The sequence below is a fragment of the Scardinius erythrophthalmus genome, assembly GCF_964197995.2.
Source record: "Scardinius erythrophthalmus genome assembly, chromosome: 13".
Taxonomy (NCBI): domain Eukaryota; kingdom Metazoa; phylum Chordata; class Actinopteri; order Cypriniformes; family Leuciscidae; genus Scardinius; species Scardinius erythrophthalmus.
In genome coordinates, this window is record NC_138233.1 from 15494023 (window position 1) to 15519635 (window position 25613).

Consider the following 25613-nt stretch of genomic DNA (forward strand, 5'->3'; position numbering starts at 1 on the left):
AGAATGTCTAATGTGGACTATAGAAATAAAGTGCTAGTTCTAATTCAGAGATGCCATGATGACCTTTGGCCTGTCATGCCCTATCACAGGAGAGAGGAAAAAAAGAAGAAAAAAATGAGCATTTGATTGTTTATTTATTTGAATAGCCTATAATATTAATAATATAGATGGATATAATGTAACATTCACTTTTAGCCCATGGCCCTCAATCTTGTTCACTTTTTGGTCCCTTTGTTGTAAAAAATGTTAATAATGTAAGTGGGAAAAACTCAACTAAACAAATAAGAAGCAATCTAGCGCTGAAATGTGTTTTTTCTTAATCAAGGGATCAAAGTGCTCGTTGCCGCTGCGATCAGTGGTGCTGATACAGTGTTCTCTTGTGGCTCGCGCACACACCGCACAGTCTTCTCTCGGACGCGCGCTTCAATCCGTTGAGGACTTTTTTTTTGCCTTCCTGGTGAGCGTGAACAATACATGCGTTTGGGCCCGTGAGTGACTGAGTAAAGCACGCAACACACACACACACACACACACACACACACACACACACACGCTAGGGGTGGCACGGTACATGAAAAAAACATCCGAACCGTTCGGTTCGCTTGTCTCGGTTCGGAGCAAATGTGCGTCGCACGGTTCGACGCATGTGCAATGTAGTCTTGTGCCTGTGCTAATGCAATGCTAAATCATAAATCAGATGTATGTAGAATAACATTACGAAGTACAGCAATCGATTTAAATAGTACACTGGGTTTACTTCTACATTTAATGAGATCTACTCCACTATATGTTGTTTTTTCACGTGAATAAATACATAGATCGACTGTTTCACGTATGTACTTTAATGGTCCAGACAGTGGCAGAACTTTTGCCAAGCGTGTCATAGTTCTGAGTTCTAATCCACAATCGTATATATTTTTTTTTTCTTTTTCATCAAAACCGATTGGGTTTATCAGTGGTTGTATATCAAGCAGGGACAGATTTGTGTGAATTTTGTTTTGTGATTTTACCGGAACGACATGAAATATCTCTGGACTTGTTTCTGTTTGCAATAGCCTTACTGTTCTGTAATATGGTGTGCATAGCCGTGCTGGGCAACACTGGTAAAATGACGCTCTTGTTCACTAATCCTCTCCCTGCTATCTGCTCACATGCTCTGACAATAATAGCTTTGTTAGGACTACTTTATTTTGATAAAATCTGTTAAATCTGATTCTGCTGCATAGAACTGAATGAAGAAGAATATATTGATATATTGATATTTAATATAGGCCTATTTTCTGTTAAATTTTTGTGTTACTTGAAATAAAAGTGTGGTTATTTTATTTTATTGGCCTGAATTATATATATATTTTTTAAATTCAGATTCATTAAATTATTGAATTTGATTAAAAAAAAAAGTTTAGTAACAATACAATTATACAAAAAAAACTAATTTAAAATAAGAAATTAATATATATACAACAATAATTATTTTTATAAAAAAAAATACAAATAATATTATATATATATATATATATATATATATATATATATATATATATATATATATATATACACACATTTTTTTTTTCTCTCTCTTTCGGTTTCCGGCCAAGTCCATACAGAATTTTAGGTTTCAGCCAAAAAAAAATGTCATTTCGATCATCGATGCATCCCTAAATAATACTAGACTGTGCTTAAATTGCTAATATGAACTAAAGCGAACAAATAAGGGAGTAAAACTAACCAAAACTAAACTTATTATATAAAACAGAAATAAAAATACATTTAAATAGCAGGACTCTTGCAAACCAATGAAGCACATTTTGCTGAGGCTCCCATCATACAACATTATGCCTCCACATCACCAAAGTTCTTACATCTTCTCGTATTCCCATTTGAGCAATTATTTCCTTCATTGAAGAGTCTCACTGAGTGAATCGAGATCATTCTTCGAGTTCTCCAAAGGCGTTTTGGCATTTTTATCAGCAGCTCTGTCGGCACACCAGCCTGTTTGGAATGATGTTGTAGATAGGGTGTTGGTCCAGGTTGAGGGGCTTATTTTCCTTTATGGGTTGAGTGTACAATGATGAGCTTCTGCAGCACAGTGCCAGAGGTGGATTCCAGCAGATTAATTAAAAAACGGCACTGCTGGGACGGTTTTAAGTTTGCGTGCTTGCGTCACTGAGATGGCGTGACGGCAAAACACATTTTAATCACGTTTAAAAAGTCAAGCTCTGCAGCCTATTGCAGGTTTTAAAAGTGTTCATTTCTTTTAACCACCAGTGTTGGTGAGGTGTTTTAATTTACTTGACAATTAGTGGTGGTTCTTTTCATTTAAAGCCTTTTTTTTTTCCAAGCAGGAAAACAAGCCACAAAATCAAAAGAGTTTCACACCTCCTTTCTCCTAGTGCTCCCTCTATATTGTTGTCTTCTTTGCTCTCTCAACAGCAACACAAAGATTAGGGATTTGGTTAATGAATGTGTGAGAGTGGCTTGTTGTGCTTGGTCACAGATCACTGCAGGTTGTGGAGAAGCAGAGAATGATAAATACAGTTGTGGTGCTGCATTCTTGCCCTTTTGATTCAGTTCCTCTGAGCCCAGATTGGAGAATGCAGAGGAAAAAGTAAGAAGGGAAGATGATAAAGTAACCCCCTCTCAAGGAGGTTTTTTTTTTTTTTTTTTTTTTTGGCTTGTTTGTTATTTGCTAGTTTCCAGAGCTCCAGGTTCTTTGTGTGACCTGGTTGGGGCTGATTAGGGTTTATAATACACCTCCCGTTCCATTAAAATAGCCAGCAGCTAGCTTCCATCTTGTGGTGTAGGTGGCTAGGTTGACAGAAGACCACAGAACACAGTGAGGAGAGGGATAAGGGGACTTTGTTTACATGTCAAGCTGAGCAGAGGTGCAAAAGAGCTTTGAGTGACAGATGTGGCAATTTCTACCTGGCTCCAGCATCAAACAGAGCATTCGGAGTGTAGAGGCCTCACGCACTGACTGACACTAAACAGCAGATCTATATCTGCTGCCCTGGGCAAGTTAGAATTCTACTAATTATTTGAAATAAGTGAAATAAAACATGAGGGCATATCAAATTTAGAAACCATATGGTGTTTATGTGTGTCCCACTTGAATATCCTGTGCTCTTTCAAGAGAATAACAGACACTAAATTCAGACACATGCTAAAGAACATACCCATATAAAACACCCCCCCCACCCCTCCAAAAAATAATCTAATTTAAAACTTTTAGAACATAATTTAGATCTAAATTTGAAGGCACACTATGCAAGATTTGTACCTTAATGTAACAGCTTCGAAATCATTTTGATGGTAAACAAACTTGTAGTTGTGGCGAATTGTAGAGTTTGCCGCTGGCAAAACTAGCAATGCAAGTTTGAGAGGTGGCACCCTGACAAATCTCTAGGGGTCGCTGTTTGAGAAAAACGGAAACTGCATAGCCTTTAACATGCCTTTAATTCAGAACTAAATTTATAACTTTATATGAAATTACATTTAAAATTAAAAAACAAAACAAAATGATAAGTTGAAATGCTGCTGTATTTTCATTCTATCAGAGCATCTATGAAAATTTTGTCTAAAATAAAGAGTGCAATGAATTATAACATGCAGTAATAAGGTGGAGTGGCAGGTGGGGAAGTACAGCTCTCTGACTCCCTGTTTCTTGGAAAGGGCAGCACACTGACCTGTAGCTGCTGGGCTTCGTGGTTCTCCAGCCCCTCCACTATCGGAGCAAACCTCTCCTTATTATTCCTCTCTGCTGCAATGGTCATGGCTGCCAGGATCTTATCCAGACTAAAGGAAAACAAGACGACAGAAAACAATGTGTTTATGTAAACATACTTTTTATCAAGCAACGACCGGGACATTAGTTCAGAATTGCAACACAAGTTGGTCTAAGCTCGCAATCTCAGTCTCGGACGTTCATGCAGGGGACCTGAAATAATATCACAGATTTTATGCAGATTTTATAGCCCATTGTGGGTGAGCAAAATCAAAGCAAGCCTAATGTTATCCATAGTAATAAGAGGGACCCTTTATTCTACAGTATGTGACGCTGTGTAAAAAGCAGCAACATAAGAGAACTGAAGCAATGTGTTTGGACAGAAGTACAAAGTGTTGGTGGGAAAGCAAATTAAGGACTTCATAAGGTCCCATGTCTGTTTTGCTGACTCAAGACCTGGTGGATTGCAGTTCATGGCTAAGGGAAAGAAATAACAGAATGCATCATAGACAAAATAATAACAGCAAAACAAACCAGCGCTTGTGTAAAAATAGCCTATTGAGTAAAGAAACACACAGTCTTAACTGTGTAGCTTGCCATTATGATCATGTCATTGCTCCTGCTCTCATCAGATTAGTACGGGGGGGGGTGACACCTCACTGGAAACTGACAGAGTTACCTTAACTTAAAGATAGTTCACCCAAAAATGTACTGTAAATAGAAAAGAAGATTGTGATTCGATTCAGTTCTAATTTTGATACCCATTCAGATATTTAAAACTCTCAAATAATGTTATAGCACATTACTATAACATTAAAGTTTAAAATGAACATTATGCAGGTTTTCTTATAATAATAACATAATAATAATGTTATAATAAATTCTTCAGAACTCAGAATACAATTTATTAAAATTATTTGATCTTACTCCGTTTAATCTGTCTGAAAACGCCGCTGATTGGTAGCAATACAATGCGGTAAATATTTGATCTTTGAGAATTTTACTGACAAACTCATCATGAAAGGTATATAGATTGTGCGGGTTCTAATGTAGTTACTTTTGATTGGGCTGGGCGGGAAAAATATGCTTTGGACAGGTGGAGAAAATTTGGGCAGCTTTTTAAAATGACTGGCGCCTTTTTGTGTAGTAATGTGATTTTAAAGGTCCCGTTCTATGCCCCTTTTCACAAGATGTAAAATAAGTCTCTGATGTCCCCAGAGTGTGTATGTGAAGTTTGAGCTCAAAATACCCAACAGATCATTTTTTACAGCATGTTTAAATTGACATTTTTTGGGGCTCAGAAAAACGAGCCGTTTCAGTGTGTGCCCTTTAAATGCAAATGAGGTGCTGCTGGACGACACAGGGGGCGGAGCTTCATGAGCTCGTGCTCAGTCTGTCAGGAAAAATTCATCTCACGGAATGATGATAATCAGAAACACTCAGTAACGGCGTTCATTTCGAGTCGGACAATAATGCCTACAGAGTCAGATTGCTGTATAGAGATGAAACAGGTATGGTTTAGTAGTTTAATTACGGCTATTATAACGTATTTGTCATCTGCTTGTAGGCTGTGTATATCCATTATTTATTAATAGCCTACAAGTCTGCTGTCTGAATGATGATCAAACATGTACTGATGAGTTTAATAAAGTTTATTGTACATCACACAAAAGATGAAGCGTCAGTTTTACTTCAGAAAATCACCGTAAGAGCTGAGTAAACACAGTAGGCTAAGTTATAAGAAGTGCGCAAGTAGCCAGTAGAGTTGAGGGAGCATTCCTGTGGGCGGAGGTTAGTCTAAACACGGTTCTGGTGATGTCACTAATGCAGGATGTAGAGGGGTGTAGTCCAATCGAGACGTTTTTTGTAGTCAACTTCTGTTAAATAAAATATCTCGCTTGGCATTGAACTTTGAGCTTTATAATTTTACAGATATTATTTATGCTCTAACAGCAACATTACACACTAACTAAAGTTTGAAACATGAAATCGCATGCAACGGGACCTTTAATAAATTCGAACACATGTATAATATAAAAAGTATCACAGAAAAGTAATCTATTGTGTACTGTAGACATCTACATTTTTTTTCCTTGACAAGACCCTTACTGGTTCAGTTCAAAACCAGGGTCAGGTAAGGGAGACCTGTCAATCAATCTGTCGTCTTTTTATGTGGGTGAGAGGTGATAACTCATTTGAGCATGATAAGGGAACAGATTTTGAAAGTGAAGCCATGTATTCAAGTGATCCCAGTGTCAAAGTTGCAGGGTAAAGAGAGGGAGAGTAACTCTCAAAACGTGAATTACACATGTGTTGGGAGATGACTCGACCGCTCTTAGTAGATATAATTGTAACTCTGAAATCAGAGCACAGATGAATGACTTCACAATGAATCAAATTGAATATGGGACTATACTACTCCTTTTCAGCGTCATGTGTGCACTGGCCTGACCAGGATATCAGCCTCTTTTAGAAAGAAGATATTTTGAAGAATGCCGGAAACCAAACAGTTGACAACAGCCATTAACTTCCATAGTATGGGGAAAAAAATACTATGGCAGTCAATGGCTACCGTCAACTGTTTGGTTACCTTCTTTTGTGAAAAGTAATTATGAAAGAAACTCGTAGAGGTTTGGAACAACTTTAGGGTGAGAAAATGACAGAAATTTAATTTATGGGTGAACTAGCCCTTTAAGTTTACTTTTTACATGTCTCTTTACCACAAATCGGTTTACCTTGCTCTGTTGTGGAAGAAACTGCAGAGAGAAGTTTTGTCGAACAACTAGGTGTAAGATCCGCATTTTGTGATCCAGGTGATTAAGTTGTAGTCGTGAGTGGGCTGTACAGAGTCTTTCATGCTGATTCAAACATGGCTTCAGAATAAGCTACACCTGCTCAACTCCTAAAGAGGGCTTTGATGTGACAGCACCAAACATAAGCCAGTGTCACTGCACAGCATTTGAGGGGGAAGGAGCAAGTTTCGGCACTAAGTGGGGTATCAACGTTTTTATAGCTGTCACACAGATCTGCACACCCTCTGATCACCTACACACCCATAAAAACACTAATCTATTCACCTACCCCACACCGATTCACCCAACCTGCACTTAGCATGTGTGCATGAAACTGTCTGTGTGTGTATGAAACTGTCTGCGCGTGTTTGCCGATACAGATTCTAGGGCTAAAGGTGCTGATCGGCAAATAAAAATGGTCGGCTGCACCAAACACAGTTTCTTGATTATTCAACAACAAAACTAAAAAGCATGCATTGTCAGGTCGCCATTACGCTTAGCCAGAGGCTTTTCTAGCAGACTAATTTGAGAAGGACAAAGTAACGTGTACTATTACTGAACTGCAATGGACGCTCACTAAGATTCAGTATATCAGAGTTTCTGGTCAATGACGTAACTGCAAGGTGACTGAATGTTTATTTTTTTATATAACAATACACATACACATATATATATACATATTATATATATATATGAAGAGTTCAGATGCAAAAGCCTCTAAGTGCCATCTGAAATTTTCTTCTAGAATGATCATTTTTATCAAGCTCATATATTTAAGTTCAGTAATTTCACTTAAATAACAATTAATAGGAAGTTTTCATTGCCATTTAAGTGAAATTATTGAACTTAAATATACAAGCTTGATAAAAATGATCATTCTAGAAGAAAATTTCAGATGGCACTTAGAGGCTTTTGCATCTGAACTCTTCATATATATATATATATATATATATATATATATATATATATATATATATATATATATATATATATATATATATATTTTAGGGCTGTCAAAAGATTAATCGCATCCAAAATAAAAGTTTGTGTTTACATAATATATGTGTGTGTACTCTGTGTAATTATTTTGTATATATAAATACATACACATGCATGTATATATTTAAGAAATATTTGCATGCATATACTGTATATATTTATATATAATTTATTTTACCGGTATATATAAATATAATTTTTTTATATATAAATTACACATTTTTCTTAAATATATACAAGCATGTGTGTGTATTTATATATACAAATTTAATTATACACAGTACACACACATTATTTAAACACAAACTTTTATTTTGGATGCGATTAATCACGATTAATCTTTTGACAGTCCTAATATATATATAAAATAAATTATAATCTATTTCTTATATCAGATATATTTTTTACTATATCTGATTTTGATACCATAAAACTATCAGTACATTCTGGCATATGTCATATGTCACAAAATGGAATTAAGATGATGATCTTACATGTTCTCCTCTCCGATGATACAAACAGCTGACAAAATCTTGACAATTTCGGTCATCATATTAGTCTGTTTGGGATCAATTGCCCTTGCGAGGAGGAGAAGGCTTCGCTCATCCCCCAAAATCCTTTGGAGGCCATACTGAAAACAAAAAGACATCTCATTTTATTGCACATTTTAAATGGAAACATTTTGCAATGGATAATGCCTTTAAGCTTTAAGCAAACATAATGAACCCCTTGTGTATGGACAGATTCAGGCTTTTTTTCTCTGAAAGAGAGACAATTAAGCGGGTGTAGATATATTTTAAGATTAATTCATTTAAGTCAGGACAGGACAGCAGGGACAAATAATCATATTCCTGCATCTTTGTCTTCCTCATAGGGTGTAATGCACTACACTTGACCACAATTTGAGCAAAACAAATAATTCACTGTGTGTGTGTGTGTGTGTGTGTGTGTGTGTGTGTGTGTGTGTGTGTGTGTGTGTGTGTGTGTGTGTGTGTGTGTGTGTGTGTGTGTGTGTGTGTGTGTGTGTGTGTGTGTGTGTGTGTGTGTGTGTGTGTGTGTGTGTGTGTGTGTGTGTGTGTGTGTAATATATCCACCAAAAATATTACGGAAAAGTGTTTGGAATAAAATAACACTCATTTAACATGGCTGAGGTATAAATTAAATAATATCAATACCATTTAAGCATGAAAGCAGCTATAAAAGATTAAATCTGATAATTATCTGGAGTTGAATGAGCTTCATTTGTGTTTGCTACTGTTTAATAAAGCAGCTGCATTTCAATCAGAAATGTATTCTTTCTCAAGGACAAGGAGTCGGCATGATTTCATATAATTTATATCCTTTTTTTTATTTTTTACACTTGGCAAGTGTGGGACACATAATGATATAAACTACTCGTGGTGGAGCTTTCAAATTCTAAACACACCTTATTGTTCATGAAGGCCTTGAGGCACTGAATGAGTTTGTGCTGGTTCTTCTTGTCAATGTTCTCTTGCCTGAGGAAAATAAAATCCATGAGTAAAGAGAAAGAGTGTGTGAATGAGCAATCCATAAGCACTGAAGAAAGAGAATTTCTTAAGATGGCATTAGAAAATCCAGGATAACTTACAGTTTCTTGTCAAGAAGCCTCTCCAGCACATCCAAAAGCAGTCCGAGACCCTCATGGCCAAAGTTATTCACCCAGCTAAAGACAGAAAATGACAGGCAAAGGGCTCCGTTAGAATACATAAAACCCGAACAAGTTCATTAAAGGGTTAGAAAAGTTTGGTTTGAAGATGAACTGGGTTACAACAGAACTCTGGAAAAAGTGGAACTTTTTTCAGTTTATTTTCCCATCCTTAATATTGACAAATAGCATAGGTCATTGTGGCACCTGCAACAACACATGCGAGATGAGTCAGACTCTGTTCCCTCAGTAAAATGCTACCTGTGACAAGAACATGAAGAAATATAGAGAATGTTCCACATAATGTGTGACCACATGAAACTCCAGAGGAAAGAACAACATATTTAAAACAGGTTCATCTAAAAACAGCACATTGCAAATGAAGTGAAGACGAATGCAAATGAGAGAATTCTTTGTGTGTGGCGCCTTCAGGCAACTTGTGTAGGCCATGCACTCCAACAGGAAGATAAAGCAATGCATGAGAGATAACAGTAAAACCAATAATGGATTGTGTAAGATAATTGGCTATAAAACACAATGTATCTGGAGACATCAAAAGACCTGGGGGAGGATGAGAAGAGAGAGAGAGAGAGAGAGAGAGAGAGAGAGAGAGAGAGAGAGAGAGAGAGAGAGAGAGAGAGAGATAGATACGGAGTATGTGAATGCATTTAGAGTATGCTATTAACCCCTTTCGCGGCAAAGATCGCAAACGGCCCCAGATTATTGTTGTTCAACATTCACCACCCGTTAAAACATCACGCTCTTACTTGATCTGGACAAACTGAGCATCATTAGAAAGATTTAAGACTCCAGCTTTGATATTTGACCACTGTTTATGATAAATCTGGTTTGCAGTGACATTAATTTTTTAATTTATGACAGGAGTGCAAAATTATTCATCTGTAATGTTCAATATTTTGAATAGGATTCATCACTCATAATTCATTCAATCACATTTTCTCTGGTTTATTTATGTTCACATACATGCAAAATACAGCATCCGTCAGGGCTCTTAGTCCAATGGTGCGCATATTTGGAGAAATAATGATTTGTCATCACGTGCTTGTAAAATATGTCATCATACAGAATAACATTTCTATTCATTTTCCACTGAATTAGGCTATGCGATCTGAAGAGCTCAAACAGTGAACACAGCGAGCTCTGTCTCTCCTCTTCCTGATTTGCGTCAGTTATGATCTCAGCACTCTCTCATTCGCTGTACAGCTGTCAATCATCTCACGTGATTCAACGTGACAATAATCCTGCCCTTCTGAGGTCCTCATTCTGACCTCTGTGACAAACAAAACAAAAGACACATCTCTTCATCTGAAACAAGAAGCTAATAAATGCACGATTTCAAGTATATGTTGTTTGTGTGTGATTTTTCATGTGATTTGGGGTATATGAATAAAGAATGTTTACAGTATACACTAAGCAAGGTGTAGCCATTAGCTGCATATAAAATGCTAAATATAACATATTTCAACATCTTTTTTTTACTTAAAACCATTATAAACCGCAACCGGAATATGATAGAAATACTCGATGGTGTTTTAAAGTGAGCTAAAAGTGTAACATGTGTCATGTAGCTTGATGCTACTTGTTGCTCTAATCCACCTGTGCTGCAGGAGCTTTTTTATTCCATAATCTAATTTGTTAAAAGAATTCATATAAGGTCCCAATAATATTTTGTTTGTTTGTTTGTTTTCTAACAAGACTTAAGATGATAGGTGGATTATTCATGTATAGTGGGATGAAAGAGGTGTAGATGGCCAATCCATAACGCCAGAATAACAGCTATAATGGCTGAGTTCAAACAAAAGAATAAGCATAAAAGAATAATGAAGATTAAGTCTCATCACGGCAGAGGTGTGAAAGGTTCGTCAATTGACTACAATAAGTATGAATGGGCCAGTTCTCCTGCCAGACATTAGTCAAAGACTGTAAATGGGTGTTTACAAGACATCTTTTATCATGGTTTACATCTCTTGTTCTTTCTTAGATCCAGATTGTCAATAAACCCAAATACACGGGGCCATTTGTTGCTTTAAAGAGGGAACTATTATGCAAAATTCACAGTCCACAGTGTAATAGCCAGCCTATAATGGTAAAAATTCACCTACTCCTCTTTTTTTTTTATATAATCCCCATAAATCAGAAACAGAGTCTGAAAATACGATATTCCAGATTTCCCCCTATTGTGACGTCACAGTAGGGGCAAGCCCCGCCCATGAATGGTGTTGATCTAACCTATTAGCAAAGATCCCGCCATGAGTGCCGCACACAGTCTGCCATGTTTATATCCTCGCTTTAACACCTATTAATATAATGTCTGCGCCACAAACATGACAAATGTTTCGTTTTTTGTATAGGACCCCTTCAAAGGACCATAAGTCAATGAGTTACTACTTTCTTTTTGACAATCATAGTGTGCAATGCAACAAGCATATTAAAGTCATTTGTATGAACATATATGGTCACACAAGACCATCAATTAGGGATGATATCTGTAGCCTAAGGCAGTTTCAGAAGGCTAAAATGCACTTTTTCACAGATCTGCAATTAAATTAGTCTAAAATTAAAAAGACAGGGGCTCACCATGCCATTATTCAAAATTCATTACCGACCCACCAAACTCAATTTGAAACATATTACCATTTGCTGTACAGTACATTATAATGGCCTGATTTGTTAATAAAACATAACAGTATAATGTGCAAAATTTATAATCATCTGTATACAGGGGGGCTTCTCGTTTATTGTTTCCAATTTTGCCTCATCACTTTTCAGCTGTTTGTTGAAAGAAAAACACAGTTTGAGGCCGATAATGAAAAATGAGATCTTCGGGAGCAACCTTACCTAGCCTTGGAGTATAAAAGCAGTGCTGCTGTGGAGGTGAGTGGAAATGAGGGGTGCAAGCATACAGTATCTTATTCACTTATAACAACAGTGTGGGTTATGGTGTCAGTCTGCAGTAGATGAGTGTTGAAAACATGAGGCTAACATCTGAGGTAGTGTGGTGAGACCTAATGAAACCTTAGCCAGCACTGACATTGTGCCGCTGTGGTCATGTCACTCAACAAGAGCAACAAAACTCTAACCGCATTCAAACCAAATTACCAAGCAAACAAGATTTTACAGAGAGATGAGACAACAGCTCACGGTCAAAGTTTTACATTGCAGTAGTCAACACTGCATTTGGAGGACAGCCTAAAAAGGATAATTCACCACAGGTTCCCTTTAGAATGGGTTTATTGAACAACAGTTTTTGATTTATGAGTGAAAAAAGGTCTATGATTATCATTAGGATGCAGAAATAGTAGAATTATTTTGAAAAACATTTTTCATATAAAAAAATCAAATAAAATTAATATTTGTAACTTGAAAATCCAAAAAAAAAAAAAAAAATCAAAAAATCTTAAATTCTCGAGAGAACCCATGGTTCCAAAACGCTGATTCTCTTCCAGGTTTTAGAACTACAAATTGAACAGTTCTAGAAACTTGTAGTGCAAATCATTTACATTTAAATTAAGAAATCACATACAGCTACGCTCGCAACACTAACAAGCATGAAAATGAGAGGAAATCGCTCTTTCAAAGATAACCACGTCAGTCAGACATGACTGAATTTAAGACACCAGAATGGAGTACTCTCAGAGGCTTTTTATCACTCTTATGGCATCGTCTCTCAGTGGATAGAGGCATCATACATCAGTTCAACACATTTAAGATTAACGTAAGATTACTCATTAAGCAGGATAAAAAAAATATCTTTATGTGTCTTTCTGTCTGTCCATGAGTCTATGTCTTAGAGTGCCTGCCAGCTTTTCATTGAAACCCCAGAGTAAACATCGCATCATTTCCTGTCAAATCAGCTCATCAGTGACCTACCCACACTCTGTGGCGTGGATCCAACGATTTGGTTTAGACTTATTCATGAAATATTGATTGAGATAATCCTGGAGTTAAGCGGCAGAAAAGCCAGCAGAGTTACTTGACATGAGCACAAATAATTTCTGGGTTAAATGAAATGTGCACGGCCTGTTAAAGAATGCATATATTTATAATAGCATTTGTTACATACACATGCTACTAAATATAATCAATAAACTGGCAATTCTTTAACCTTCCAGAGCATAACACTTAACAAAATAATAAACACTGTTTCTCCACTTCTTTCTATGATGGTGAAATATTCATGTTTACAGTAGCAATGACAAAGTATTATGAAGCCAATCAAAAAAAAAAAAAAAAAAACGGCAACAGTTGTGACAATACGAGTTGTAGTGCAATCGTAATTATGTTTGACATTTAATTTGAACATCACATAGTAAACTGCAAATGCATGTGAAAAATCATTAATGACCATCAGCAGGAGTGTACTGCATAACCCCACTTGACGCTCTAAAAGTCGGTTAACAGCCTTACAATAACGGCAGGTTATTCGTCTGACCTCTTGCCTTTATTTTCTGAACCTTCTAATGTCAACCAAAAGCCTGGCTGTTGAGTCTGACATTGTTATTGCACTTGAAGAAGATCTAGAGTGTTGTGCCATTGAGAACACTCCATGAGAGCAATGCCTTTCAAATTGTATTAGGGCTAAGCCATGGATGGTCTCATTCGGCTGCCCGTGGCCTATTCAGCACTGCTCTATTCCACTCGAGGCCCTCTGCTCCTAGCAACAAATTGCTCTCAACATTTCAACCCTCCACTGAGCACCAGAACAGTTAGTCACTGACTAAATATTGCAACTGAGGCCCTTCTGCTGTCCATGACAATGTCCATGACTCTGAGCGATGCTGAAATCACAGGGAGGCCCAAGGCAAGGCTGAGAAGAGATTGAGTACAGTATTTATGTAATATCAGGACAATTGATAAATAAATAGGTAGATAGATAAATAAATAAATAAATAAATAAATAAATCCAACCGGAAAAAAATAGGATATTTATTATAATGTGACACATTCTTCCTTCGAGAATAATTACAACAAAGCCAACTTGTCTTCATGTTATTAACTGTAAAATCTAACATGGATACGGCACATTGGTGCTTAAAGGCCATGATATACTTGTGGAAAACAGAAAATAGACGTAAAGATTCAAAGGAAGATTGGACTGGCAAGAAAGCATTATAGTCAAAAACAGGGCAAAGGGTCCTCAAGTATAAGCTACCAACTTAGTAACTTCAAATTAATTATATATTTGAAACGTTTCCAGTCAGTTCTTCATTCTGCTCTAATGAAGACATTATTTTCTGCCCTGCTGTTTATCCCATGGCTGTTATTTTGATGACAAGGCAAAAGTTTGCTTATCACTACCCTCCATCCATCCTTCTCTTTGGGTGAACATGCAGGAGAAAAGTCGTAATTATCTGAGGGTAGTGAGTGATGGAGGGGTAAAAAGGGAATGAAAAAATGCTTGGCTGATTTCATCACAATTGTGAAGTGGACAGACACGGGCGGCCTGTCTTTTCACAGAGCTTTTTGCAGACGCGTGACAGACACTGGGTTCTGATGCGTTAAACGGGGACTGAACCCAGTGACACGCTCAAAGAACAATATCCCTGGTGTCAGCGTTCTGTGATGTGTCTGCCACACACTTTAGAAGGAAGGCACTAGGGCAAGAACCTGCTCTGTTTAAAAGAGCCGCTGTTCCATCTAATGGCATTTGGATCCCAGCAGGAGTCTCAATACAGCCACATTGACTGCAAATCAAACCACATCAATGCCAGCTCCACTTCTCTCTGGGATTGTAGGCTGTGAATATAGGGTCATGATAACAAAGAAATAGCAGAATGTGGCAAAAGTGTGGGTGGTTGCGTGTGTGTGTGTGTGTGTGTGTGTGTAAGGAGTGTTTACAATGGCTGGGATTTTAACTTACAGTATGACTGATCAACTGCATTAAGCAAATACAAGTTTTGGAATGTCTTCATTAATAGTGGGTTTCCAGAGGGTAGAACAAGCAAAGCAAAGTAAAACAAAACAAACCAAACAAAAACAAACACAAAAAGACTCTTGAAAAGTTAGAAATGGACTTTTTCTGTCTGCTGCCTTTGACATCACATCTCAGGATAGTCGCTAATGCAAACAGATGGCTTTCTCCCGATATTAGAATCCTCCTTGTCCATGTCTCCCGGTCTTTCTTCAACACTTTCTCAGGTTAATGTGCAATAATTTTAATGATCATTTTAATCATTCTTGTGTTAGTGCGAATCAAATCAGAGTTTAATTTCCTGTGCGTTAAAAAGTTCGCTTGAGCTATGAGGGAGCTGACCTGATCTGAGCCAAGTGGGACAGTTTAACTTAATACACCAGAGGCCATAAATATTTTAGACTTAAATTCAAACATCTGGTATTATTGATCTGGTGGTGAAGTATGTCGGAGAGCGGGCAGACAGAGACAAGGGAATCAGTCATGACAGTCACCTCGCATGCTAATGGATTAGCGATTCCCCTGTTCAGAAGTCAATGGTGGCATGTGTGTGCTCACTACGGCTTTTCACGCTGCCAAAGGACTGATGTGGGCTGTCACTCAGAAACATGTAGGTCACCTGCTCCTCAATCTCCTGACCCAAATAACTCGAGTCAAAAACATCAGATACACAGCGTGCTAGAGGAAAAATAAACCTATAAATACTCTAATATGGAGCACTGACATATAATCTATCTATATCACACTTCCTTGCAATGCTTGTCATGGAATTACGGAATTGTAATACTCGCACCGAAAATAAAAAACACGCACAAAAAAAATCCATATTAGACAGATCGGTCTACCACAGTATGTAATTTCAGCATGTGAGACACCACCAAAAACCTCCCTAAAAGGTGAGAAGGCTTGACAAAACAATTAATAACAAGAGAGGATGTGGTGAAAATCACAGACAGCCCAAAGATATTGAATTTAGCACAGCAGAATACTAATTTTCCCCATGTACCTGTGCAATACCATTTCTCACTTAAATCAATATGGAATTCAAATCAGATATCTGAATTATGTATGCCTTGCTGCAGGGCTCCACAGATACGGCTAGCTTTGAGGTTAACAGATGGTGGCATAAAATGAAATGGGCATCCCGCTTAAAATATACCCAGTCACGAAGGACATTAGGATTGGTGGGTTCCTTTACTGCCTCGGAAAAAGCTCTTCAGTAGTGGCAGATATGTGACCACTGCTTCTATTTAGACCCACTATAACACAGTCTTGCACATATACAAAAGGCTTGACAGGGCATGCAGGGCTATGACGGCTAAATGTGTTATCAATAATCTTCACAAAGCAAATACAGTGTCTGTTTTTACAGACAGCTTAGCCACAGTGTCAGGGTACCAAATAAGAACACGTCCAATCAAACCTCGGGTCTAACGGTAGTGATAAACTAAGTAATTAGTAAGTAGCACGTATTTACACAAATTAAAGCCAAAAATAACTTTACTTAGGAACTTATTAGCATAAAAACGCTGCAGAAAACAGTTGTTAAAAACTGTTACTTTCTTCATAAGGCCATTAGGAGTCAAAAAACACTGCAATCTCATGTAGCTGTACAAGTATGAATTGATAATTTGTCCAACTTCAGTCCTTTATTTCTCCTTGGCGCTAGCTGGATCAGGGGAGCTGATCCAGAGCCTGAGGGCCAGAACCAGGTTTCTAATAACATTTGGAGTCTGGAAAGAGCGAGAGCGAGAGCGAGAGAGCGAGAGAGAGAGAGAGAGAGAGAGAGAGAGAGAGAGAGAGAGAGAGAGAGAGAGAGAGAGAGAGAGAGAGAGAGAGCAGAAACTAGCCACACAGCATGGCAAAAATGACCCTAGCAGAGTGCCGCAAACTTGGCTACACTCTGCCGCCACGCCAATGCAGACAATTTATTTCACGGACCAACAGGTGAAGTTCTGATAACTTTCTTCGGATAACAACATACAGTAACTATAAATATGTTCGAAGTTTTACCTTAAAATACCTGGAAAGACTGTAGCTAGTCTGCTTCCACACTCCTGACCTTGACGGTGAGAAAACGGCCAAATACAACCCAGGCACACAAAGGAAAACAGGATCAACAGACAACACCCAGACAGCTAATTCCCAATACTTATACACTATTAATTAAAGCAGTCTTTTGAGAAAGAATTGTGCAATAATTTAAAATGTATTCTATAAAATAATAAACGTTCACTTCACAATATCAATTTTAGCATTGCATGAGTGTACTGTCTTTCCTTCATACCTGTCATCAGGATTTAGCTGGAGAAAATATATCGAGAAATGTCAAAATAAATTTATAAAATCAATTATGTATGATGGACAAGGGTGTCTAGTCAGGTGTGTGAAATAAATAAAAGTTTAAATGGCAGGTTTGCATTATAAACAATGTCTGACAACTTCCATTGCCATCTCTATGTCTCCTGACATTATTCATTGTGACAGTTTGGCTGCTATATTATATTATATTAATACAATTCCTTTAAGTAGCCTATGTGAAACATACGCCATGCCCACAAACACGTACAAACCCAGAGCATTCAATATGGATAAGGTATTGCATTTTGCCTTGTTTTCAAGTACTAATACTTAGATATTGTATTAAGCTCTGTTCCAAAACCTAGTGAGATTCGCTAACTACTCCTTACAGGACTCTGCTCCTAACTAGGGCTGGGTATCGAGTTCAACACTTTTTAGGCACTGACCAAATTGCCTCAAAACTATAGAGTATCAAAAAATGTCTTGTCGTTCAGCACCAAATTTCGATACCTAAGGGGTTAATCGCGTCAACTTCAGTGAGCCAATAAACATGCAGTATGATTGGCTGTGGCCAGAGCTGTTGCGAGGCATCAAGGAAAAACACTATGCTGGTTACACCCAGAGACGTGGCTCACATGTGAGGCTGTAGTGTGTAAGTGTCCTTATCCTCATAGATTAAAAGATCAAAAGTGTGGCTACATTTCACCAGGCTCGATGCCAACAGTACGTGATACAATATTTGCAACAAGATAATTGCTGCCAAGACAAATCTGATGAAGTACTTGACAGTGCACATAATAAACTTGAGAGCAGAAAGTGGCTCCATCTTCGACTGAACTGAAGCTCGCCTCATAAATGAACTGAAACTCAGCATATAGGTTACCTGCCTCACAGACATGAGATATAGGCATATAGAAAACTTTAAATGTCTACTTTTAAAAGGATTTTATGTAATCCAAATGAAAGGGGCATTTCTCTCTATACAGTAGGCGCGTGCGTTCACTATACCGCGGAGATGACGATTCAGCAACGTTAACTTCATCTTTCATCTTTGCAGCCAACACTGACTCAGAAAACACTATTTTACTAATAAACAATTAAAACGTCTTCTTGATATTTTTTCCTGACACAATCATAATCATTAAGCTACTTTTGCAAGTACTTTGCAGCAAGCTTTATGTGTGCGCTTGAGCGCGAGACATATATTCTGCCCCCAGTGGCCTATATGAGTCTTTGAGTCTGTAAAAAAAAAGTCAATAAACTGAAAAAATAAAAACAACTTTTTTTTTTTTTTAGGTAATGTGTAATGTAACCTTGTTAAAACGGATTTCATAAAATTGGTATTGAAAAAAGTATCGTTCAGGACCAGTATCGAAGTCAAGGTATCGGTATTAAAAATTTATGAATGATACCTAGCCCTAATCCTAACCATCATAGAACCTCAAAAGTGACTTGACACTTTTTGATACGAGAGTCTCGACTCAGTATCGATAACTATTTATAAATCATTCATTTTGCTATTGAATAAAATGAACAAGAGGAGTAGCTGGCCGCACACTGATCAACTCAAGACTTGAAGTCTACAAAAGCATATTTTATTTTTCAAATTGCATTGTGCAAATAAAGTGCAAAGTGCATGTGGATGTGGATTAAAAACAGACTAGACACCAGCAAACGTTTCAGCACATTGCTATCTTCAGTGCTATTGAATAAAATAAAATTGGTCAGTTCTATGGTGCAGTGGTCTCTCGCCCAACAGAAAAAAAGAATACATTTGCATTCCCTCCAAAAGTTTAAAGTGCCCTCGGCAAAATGAGGTTTTGGACAACAAAATTCGTATTTTTTTTGGTGCAACTGCATTAAAGTAACTTGCGATTGAGACCAGTAATAATGTTCCCTTAGACATGTTTCCTTAGCAAATAACTGGAATAAAATAACTAAGTTGAAGCAATATAACTAAAACTGAAAGAAATGGCAATCAAAAACAAAAAATGACAAAAGCACATACTGTAAGAGTAAAACAAACTAAAATTAAAATGAAAACAGAAAATCTAAAAATAAATTCTACAACCAAAATATTAATAAATACTACAAAAGTATATAAATAATACTAAAATAGCAATAATTGAAAGCTAATTAAGGTTAGTGCACAACAGACCAATTAGAACAGTTTAGTGTTGGTTTCAAATCTTGTTTTTATTACTATTATTATTTAATAAAATATGTTTGCATTTGTGTTGTCCCTTGTCAATGCAGTCATCACAACATACTGTAGTAAAGATTCATGCTGCTGATATTGCCCAAAACCCCACTTTGCTTTTCCAGGGCATTTCCAAACTTTAGTCAGGCATTACTGTATATATGTTGCCGCAGTGTATTATGGCAGAGCATAATAAGGACAGATGTGTGACCGATGAAGCAATACAGATGGATGTGCACTTCTAAGTAGACTGGTGCTTAAAAGAACACACTTTGCGACACCTGGACTGTGATTGTTTCATAGTCTGCCGTTCAAAGCCTTGAGTAGGGCTATAGCCTTCAGGATCTGAGGCTGAACGGATTCCTGTTAAGGAGTATCAAATCTTCAAAGGCACTAATAAGCCCATTACCTCCCGCACATGTGTCCACGGGTGCTCGGCAAAGGATGGCCGCATAGGCAGAATGATGGATTCTCAGGCTCTACGGGGCGGCTGGTAGAGTCAGCACATCTTCACTCCCATACACATCTCTGCTTCCTCAGGCTCATGTCCCACACTGCTAACTACAACACACGGCTAGCTTACATTCAAACCCTACACAGCCAAATAAATAAATAAGTGCTACTTCTAAAAGAACCCTCTGGGGAAAAAGCATCCAGCTCCACCATGAAGATTTGGACATAATGAAAAGTTGGAGCCAAGTTCAGGTTTGTCTGATTTTCTCCTCCACATATCTTTGAGCCTGCAGATTCAATATGTAAGGCACAGCAAGGATTTAAAGTGGAGTGTAAAAGCAGAGTGTAAAACCGAGGGCTTAGCACCAGAAAGTGAAAAGTGAAGTCCTTTTGACATTCAGAAGAGGGCAATGGGGCCATGTCGCAGGCGAAACGTGAATTCCTATTGTTAGTGCATTGATGAAGAATCAACACAGTCGGTACGCTACTGGAGATCTCTCACTGCTCGTCTATGTGCGGAAGCGTAAGAGCCATCCGAGCTGTTGAAATGGATGACAAAGCTGGAGGGTTTTATGCATGAGTGGGTGTTAAGAAAGTTCTGGATTACTTCTTGCATTGTATTATTGTTTCTGCACTACATTGAACGCCCCTGGGACTGTTAGTACAGCTGCATCAGAAAGAAATAAAAACAGAGAACGAAAGCATGAGAGAAGCAAGAGAAAATGGCTGCCATTAGTTACAGTGCATATTAACTCTCCATAAATGAGGAAATAAGACATAATGATTATCTGTTAGTCTGCATTTTGGCAAGTTCGAGAATTCAGAGTTAATGAAACAAGACTCCAAGTGTGAGAGAATGATGGATATATAGTGAGAAAAAGCCAGAAGATGAAGAAGTGGATTTTAGTCTACCAAAATGAGCAGAAAAAAAAAATAAAAATAGGCAAGGGGAAGAAAGCGTGAAATGTTGAAGGAAGATGCTGTATCCGCCCCAAGCGCAGCCATCTGTGTATGGATGTGTGAGGCTGGGAGCTCCACACCTGTGAGGGACTACTGGGAAACGGGACTCTTCTCCAGCCCAGAAGCCACCTGGGCAACAAAACAGGTGCTCAGCCCAGACAATTAAACTATTACATAAACACAGGTTAACCAATCATAGGAGATTAAGAAACAATGAGAGTAGCTCAACTCTTCTTACTCACTTATTTACTGATTGTGCAAAATAAAATAAAATAATATTTTCTGAATGTACAAAACATCCTTGACTAAACTGTCTAAAATTAAGCATTATTGGAAAAGAATATTCTAGGTTCAGTACAAATTAGGCTGAGTTGACAGGATCTGTAATAAGGCTGATTAAATCATTTTGGCTTTTCCTTTTTAAATGATTTAAAAGCAGAAACGTGAAGCTTAAAATAAACGTTGAATCGGCACAGAAAGATGGAACTCTGATTGGCTGTTCAGCTTAGCGAGAATAATAGCAAAACAGTGAGCAATGAAGTCAAAACGGTACAGATAGAAGTCTGTTCTGATGTTACGTCATCTTACCCGAGTGTTCCTTGGCGAATATTTCAATATTAACATGAGCGGAGTGGAATAAAGAAAGTGCTTAGCAGGATTGATATTCAAAACGGTAAGCACGCACTGCTTTGTTTACGGTTGTGTATCTGCAGCCTGTAGCGTCGGTTTCCCTTTTTGAATGACGAATATAGATATATATATAGAATATAGAATATATCTGCAGAAATGGACAGTTGTCTCATTTACATGCAGGCGCAGAATGCAAATTCTAGCTGACATTCGGCTGTAGTTCTCTCGGTGTGCCTCACTGTAACCCAGTTTTGTTTTGTTTTTTAAAGAAAAGGCATTTTTAAATAACTGTATGCCAAAAATGTTGATTTTAACTTCTATTGAACCCAGAATGTTTATTTAAGTTCTAATAGTCAATGATTAGACTGGGTAAACCCAGCCCGATCTGCCGGCGATTTGATTTCGCCCTGCAGCTCAGGCTGGAAAACCTGTAAATTGTTTCTATCCTGCTTCCATTACAAATCTGCGGGAATCAATCACAAACTGGTTTATCCACCTGGCGTGCTATTGGCGGGTTTAACACGATGATGCCTCTCGCACCACCGTCAATCCAATTCCTTTTAACCTCTCGACGATGCTCAATGGCATCTTTAGTTTAGCAAACAAATTGCTCGAGTGGGTGTAAATACCACTCACTTTCATGGTTTTGTTTTTTTTTTTGTTTTTTTTTCACAACCTGCAAAATTCGCTCGATTCCATTGCTGTTTCTGCAAACCGCTGATCAATGCTCCAAACCAACACGTTTGTTGACACGTTTCCTGTCTAGAGTTTTCGTGTCACTCTGCAAAGTACGTCACCCGGATCGTTGGTCTAATTGGTTGAAGGACTATCCAATTGCGTACAGAGTCATTTGAACTATGCCCGTTGATCATGCCTCTTGTGCAGTAGAAAATACAGAGCAGACTCCCCAGACTAATGTTCAATCAAAAGATTGAGCTTGGTCTGGTGATAGACTAGTCAATGATAGAAAGGTCAAAGAATTTTGAGAGATAACAGCTATTCAATACAATTGCAAAGCAACAGACTGGAATTTTTAATATTCCATTACATGTAAAACTCATTTAAATAAATGTGTTAAAAGCTTACCCTTTTACAACCATGAGTAAACCGTTATCAGCCCAGTTTCTGCACCCAGTGTACTGTTTGATTATTATAGAACAGAACATGCTCCAGGAATCATGACTTAAAAGGAATTCACACTCTTGCATATTTCTTGCAAACATATTTCTTGCAAAGGACAGAAATTTGACTCATGAGTAATTGCACCATGGCAAAGTGAAAGAACTTGGGGTCATTTTCATCCCATTAATTTCTCATTCAGCATGTACTTTGGCTTTATGTCCAAACATTTCAAACTTCCACATAGTCCAGTTCGAAGAAAAAAAAAGACCAGTGGTTTCGGAATAAATTAGTTTGGTCTCAAAGGAATTAAACTTCAAGCAGACACCTAAACTTTCTCTCATCTGTGTGGGATGAAACAAGTCTAACCATTCTTTGATTTCTTCATCCAAAGAAAATACTTTTACAGTTTGTAACACTCTACCTAAAATCTTCTTTAGATGTCTCTTGCAAATCGAATAATAAAACTGCACACGAAACTGTCCACTTATACAAACAACGGTGCATTATGTCCCTGTCCTGTCTACATAAACCCAGAAAACTGTAAAGGTTACATTACCATGCTATATTCATCACACGGGTGGATATTGTATTTGTGATCCGAAATAATTAGCTCGACTCATAATAACTATAACACAAGCAAGCCGGTGAGAAGCTCAGTGTTGCTAAAAAAAAAAAAATGGATTGACTGAGGTAAAAGGAGAACGACATCAGAAAGGTGAGCATCTTCATGCAGCACGTCACCCCAGGGTGCTTCACTCTGAGCAATACCTGACCTTCAGTGGGTGGGTGAGACACCGCTCTGTGCCCCTTTCTGACTGGGAACTCACAAGTTCAGGCATTTGCAAATGACCGGAGGGTGGTTCTGGCCTCGGTGGCCCCTCAGCGCAAACTGCCCTTTTACCAAGAGGATGTGCTGACGCCACTCGTCTTCAGCCAGCAAGTCTGATCTTTACAAACAACCTGTCCTCATTGGGGGGACGAAGTGTGGGCTTCTCGAAGAACAACGCTCTGTATCCGTTTCCCATGATTAATGACTAAAGGCGGAGTAAATAATTGGATGCACGGGCCCCGGTGCCGCACTGTGATGATCTGATAAAGACAACAGAACGAGCTGCCATCCCTTCATTTAATTAGGGCAATAACAAGAGATTAGCTTGAGGCACTGTGTTCTACAACTCACATTGTAGATTATGTGTTCTGTGACAGGAAAACAATAGCAAACCATTCCAGTGTTTGTGTTCCTTTGACTCACTGCACTGTACCGCCACCTGGGGAGAGGGGCAGGGTGTCTATTAATTGCTTTCCGGTGCAAAACCCATCTGTTGAGAAGAGCCACGGTGGGTAATGCCATCGGATCAAATGGCGGTTCCACTCGAGTCCTTCTCCCACTGTGCAACAGTGGACCTAAAGAGATCGTCTGCCTGCCAATTGTGTGATGACCACTTTATATGCTGCACTCATTGATTCACATTAAGAGCCATCTCTCAGACAGTGCTCTGGTAAATAATTGAGAGAGTCTGCTGTCACATAGTGTTCCTCTGCGCTACTGGGACCAAATTAAATTTGAAAATCCCATCCACGAGAGGGGAGGTGAGACTTTGTGGGAAAGTAGGCTGGGGGAACCGAGACGGGCCTTATAATGAGTGATTGAGAGAGGCTAATCAATTTTTTTTTTTTTTTTTTTATCAAATTAAATTAAATAAAAGCTTCACAGAAATAGATAATGGGAGGCTGAGAGAAACAAAAATTATTTTAAGAATGACATTAGGCATAATCAGAGCAGATTAAAAACACGCAGGCAACGTCAAAATACGCACTTTGGTGGAGGGACTTGAAAGTAAAGGCGTCTGGTCTTGTAGTGGTGGTTGGTGTGCTTATTAACGTTTCAGAGAATGGCTGGCTGTCTGAAGTGTTAAAAAAAGGATTTCCTATCTATTAGAGCTTAATAGACAGAGAGGAGGAGATGACAAGGCCAGGCTCAAAGTGACTGGTGGATACACTCATTTAGCCGGCTATGCTATCGGCTATGCTCATTTAACCAGAATTGGGGATCCATACGAACCGAAGGTTAAAAGACTCATTGACAGATTTCCAATTAGCATCCTCAAAGAAATCCTCCAAGATTGCTACATGCAGACAGGAAAATTAGATTTAACTTTTCATTTCACAGTGAGAGAGTGGTCGGAGGAGGCTAAAATGAGTGTTGATGTGTCAGGTTCCTCATCAGAATCGGGATGAGGAAAGAGAGACTGGCATGTTAGTGTGGGAGGAATGGCTGACTGACCTGACTGGGTTGCTGGTCAAGGACACACGCAGGGATTCCAGGCAGATGAGCAGTTTGTCTTCGGAGATGCCCGAGCGCAGCTCATGCACGTACTCTTGTGACGATAGCGTAGACTCGTGCTTGCTGTTCCTCAGTCCACCCTGTGGGAACGAGACACATTAAGGGATCAGCCACTGCACCGCTGCGCTTTACACCCTGTTAGGCCTGTCACACGTTAATTACAACATCTGTATTAGACTTGATCACTGGAGTTCATGAGCTTACTAAGAACAAACGATCTCTCTGCTTCTACTAGCAATCTTTGACTTATAAAAGAGAAAAAATGTAATATTTATACTGACAGTAAATGAGCAAAAGCATGGGAATTTTTCTGAAGAAGTTTCAAGCGAGTCCATTCTCATCATCTGACAACAGGCAGAAAATAGTAGGAGGAGGAAGTAGTTACCAACACCTGATTTGTGGATGAGGCTGCACCCCTGTGCTGCCAGCTGTATCCCAGTCTCCAGCAGGTGAGAATGATTACTAACAATCCATAACTGCAGACTCACTT

The 25613-nt window shown here is 38.3% G+C and overlaps 1 protein-coding gene across 8 annotated transcripts in view; it reads right to left on the reverse strand.

Moving 5' to 3' along the window:
• diaph2 (diaphanous-related formin 2) overlaps positions 1-25613 on the reverse strand; it is a 481157-nt gene that overhangs the window by 317518 nt on the left and 138026 nt on the right. For all 8 annotated transcript variants that reach the window (XM_081382679.1, XM_081382682.1, XM_081382680.1 and 5 more), the window contains 5 exons: positions 25064-25203; positions 9125-9199; positions 8942-9011; positions 8010-8146; positions 3687-3795 (listed from right to left, as the gene is read on the reverse strand). In XM_081382679.1, coding sequence (XP_081238805.1) covers positions 3687-3795; positions 8010-8146; positions 8942-9011; positions 9125-9199; positions 25064-25203 — 531 coding nt within the window. The remainder of the gene's footprint in view (positions 1-3686; positions 3796-8009; positions 8147-8941; positions 9012-9124; positions 9200-25063; positions 25204-25613) is intronic.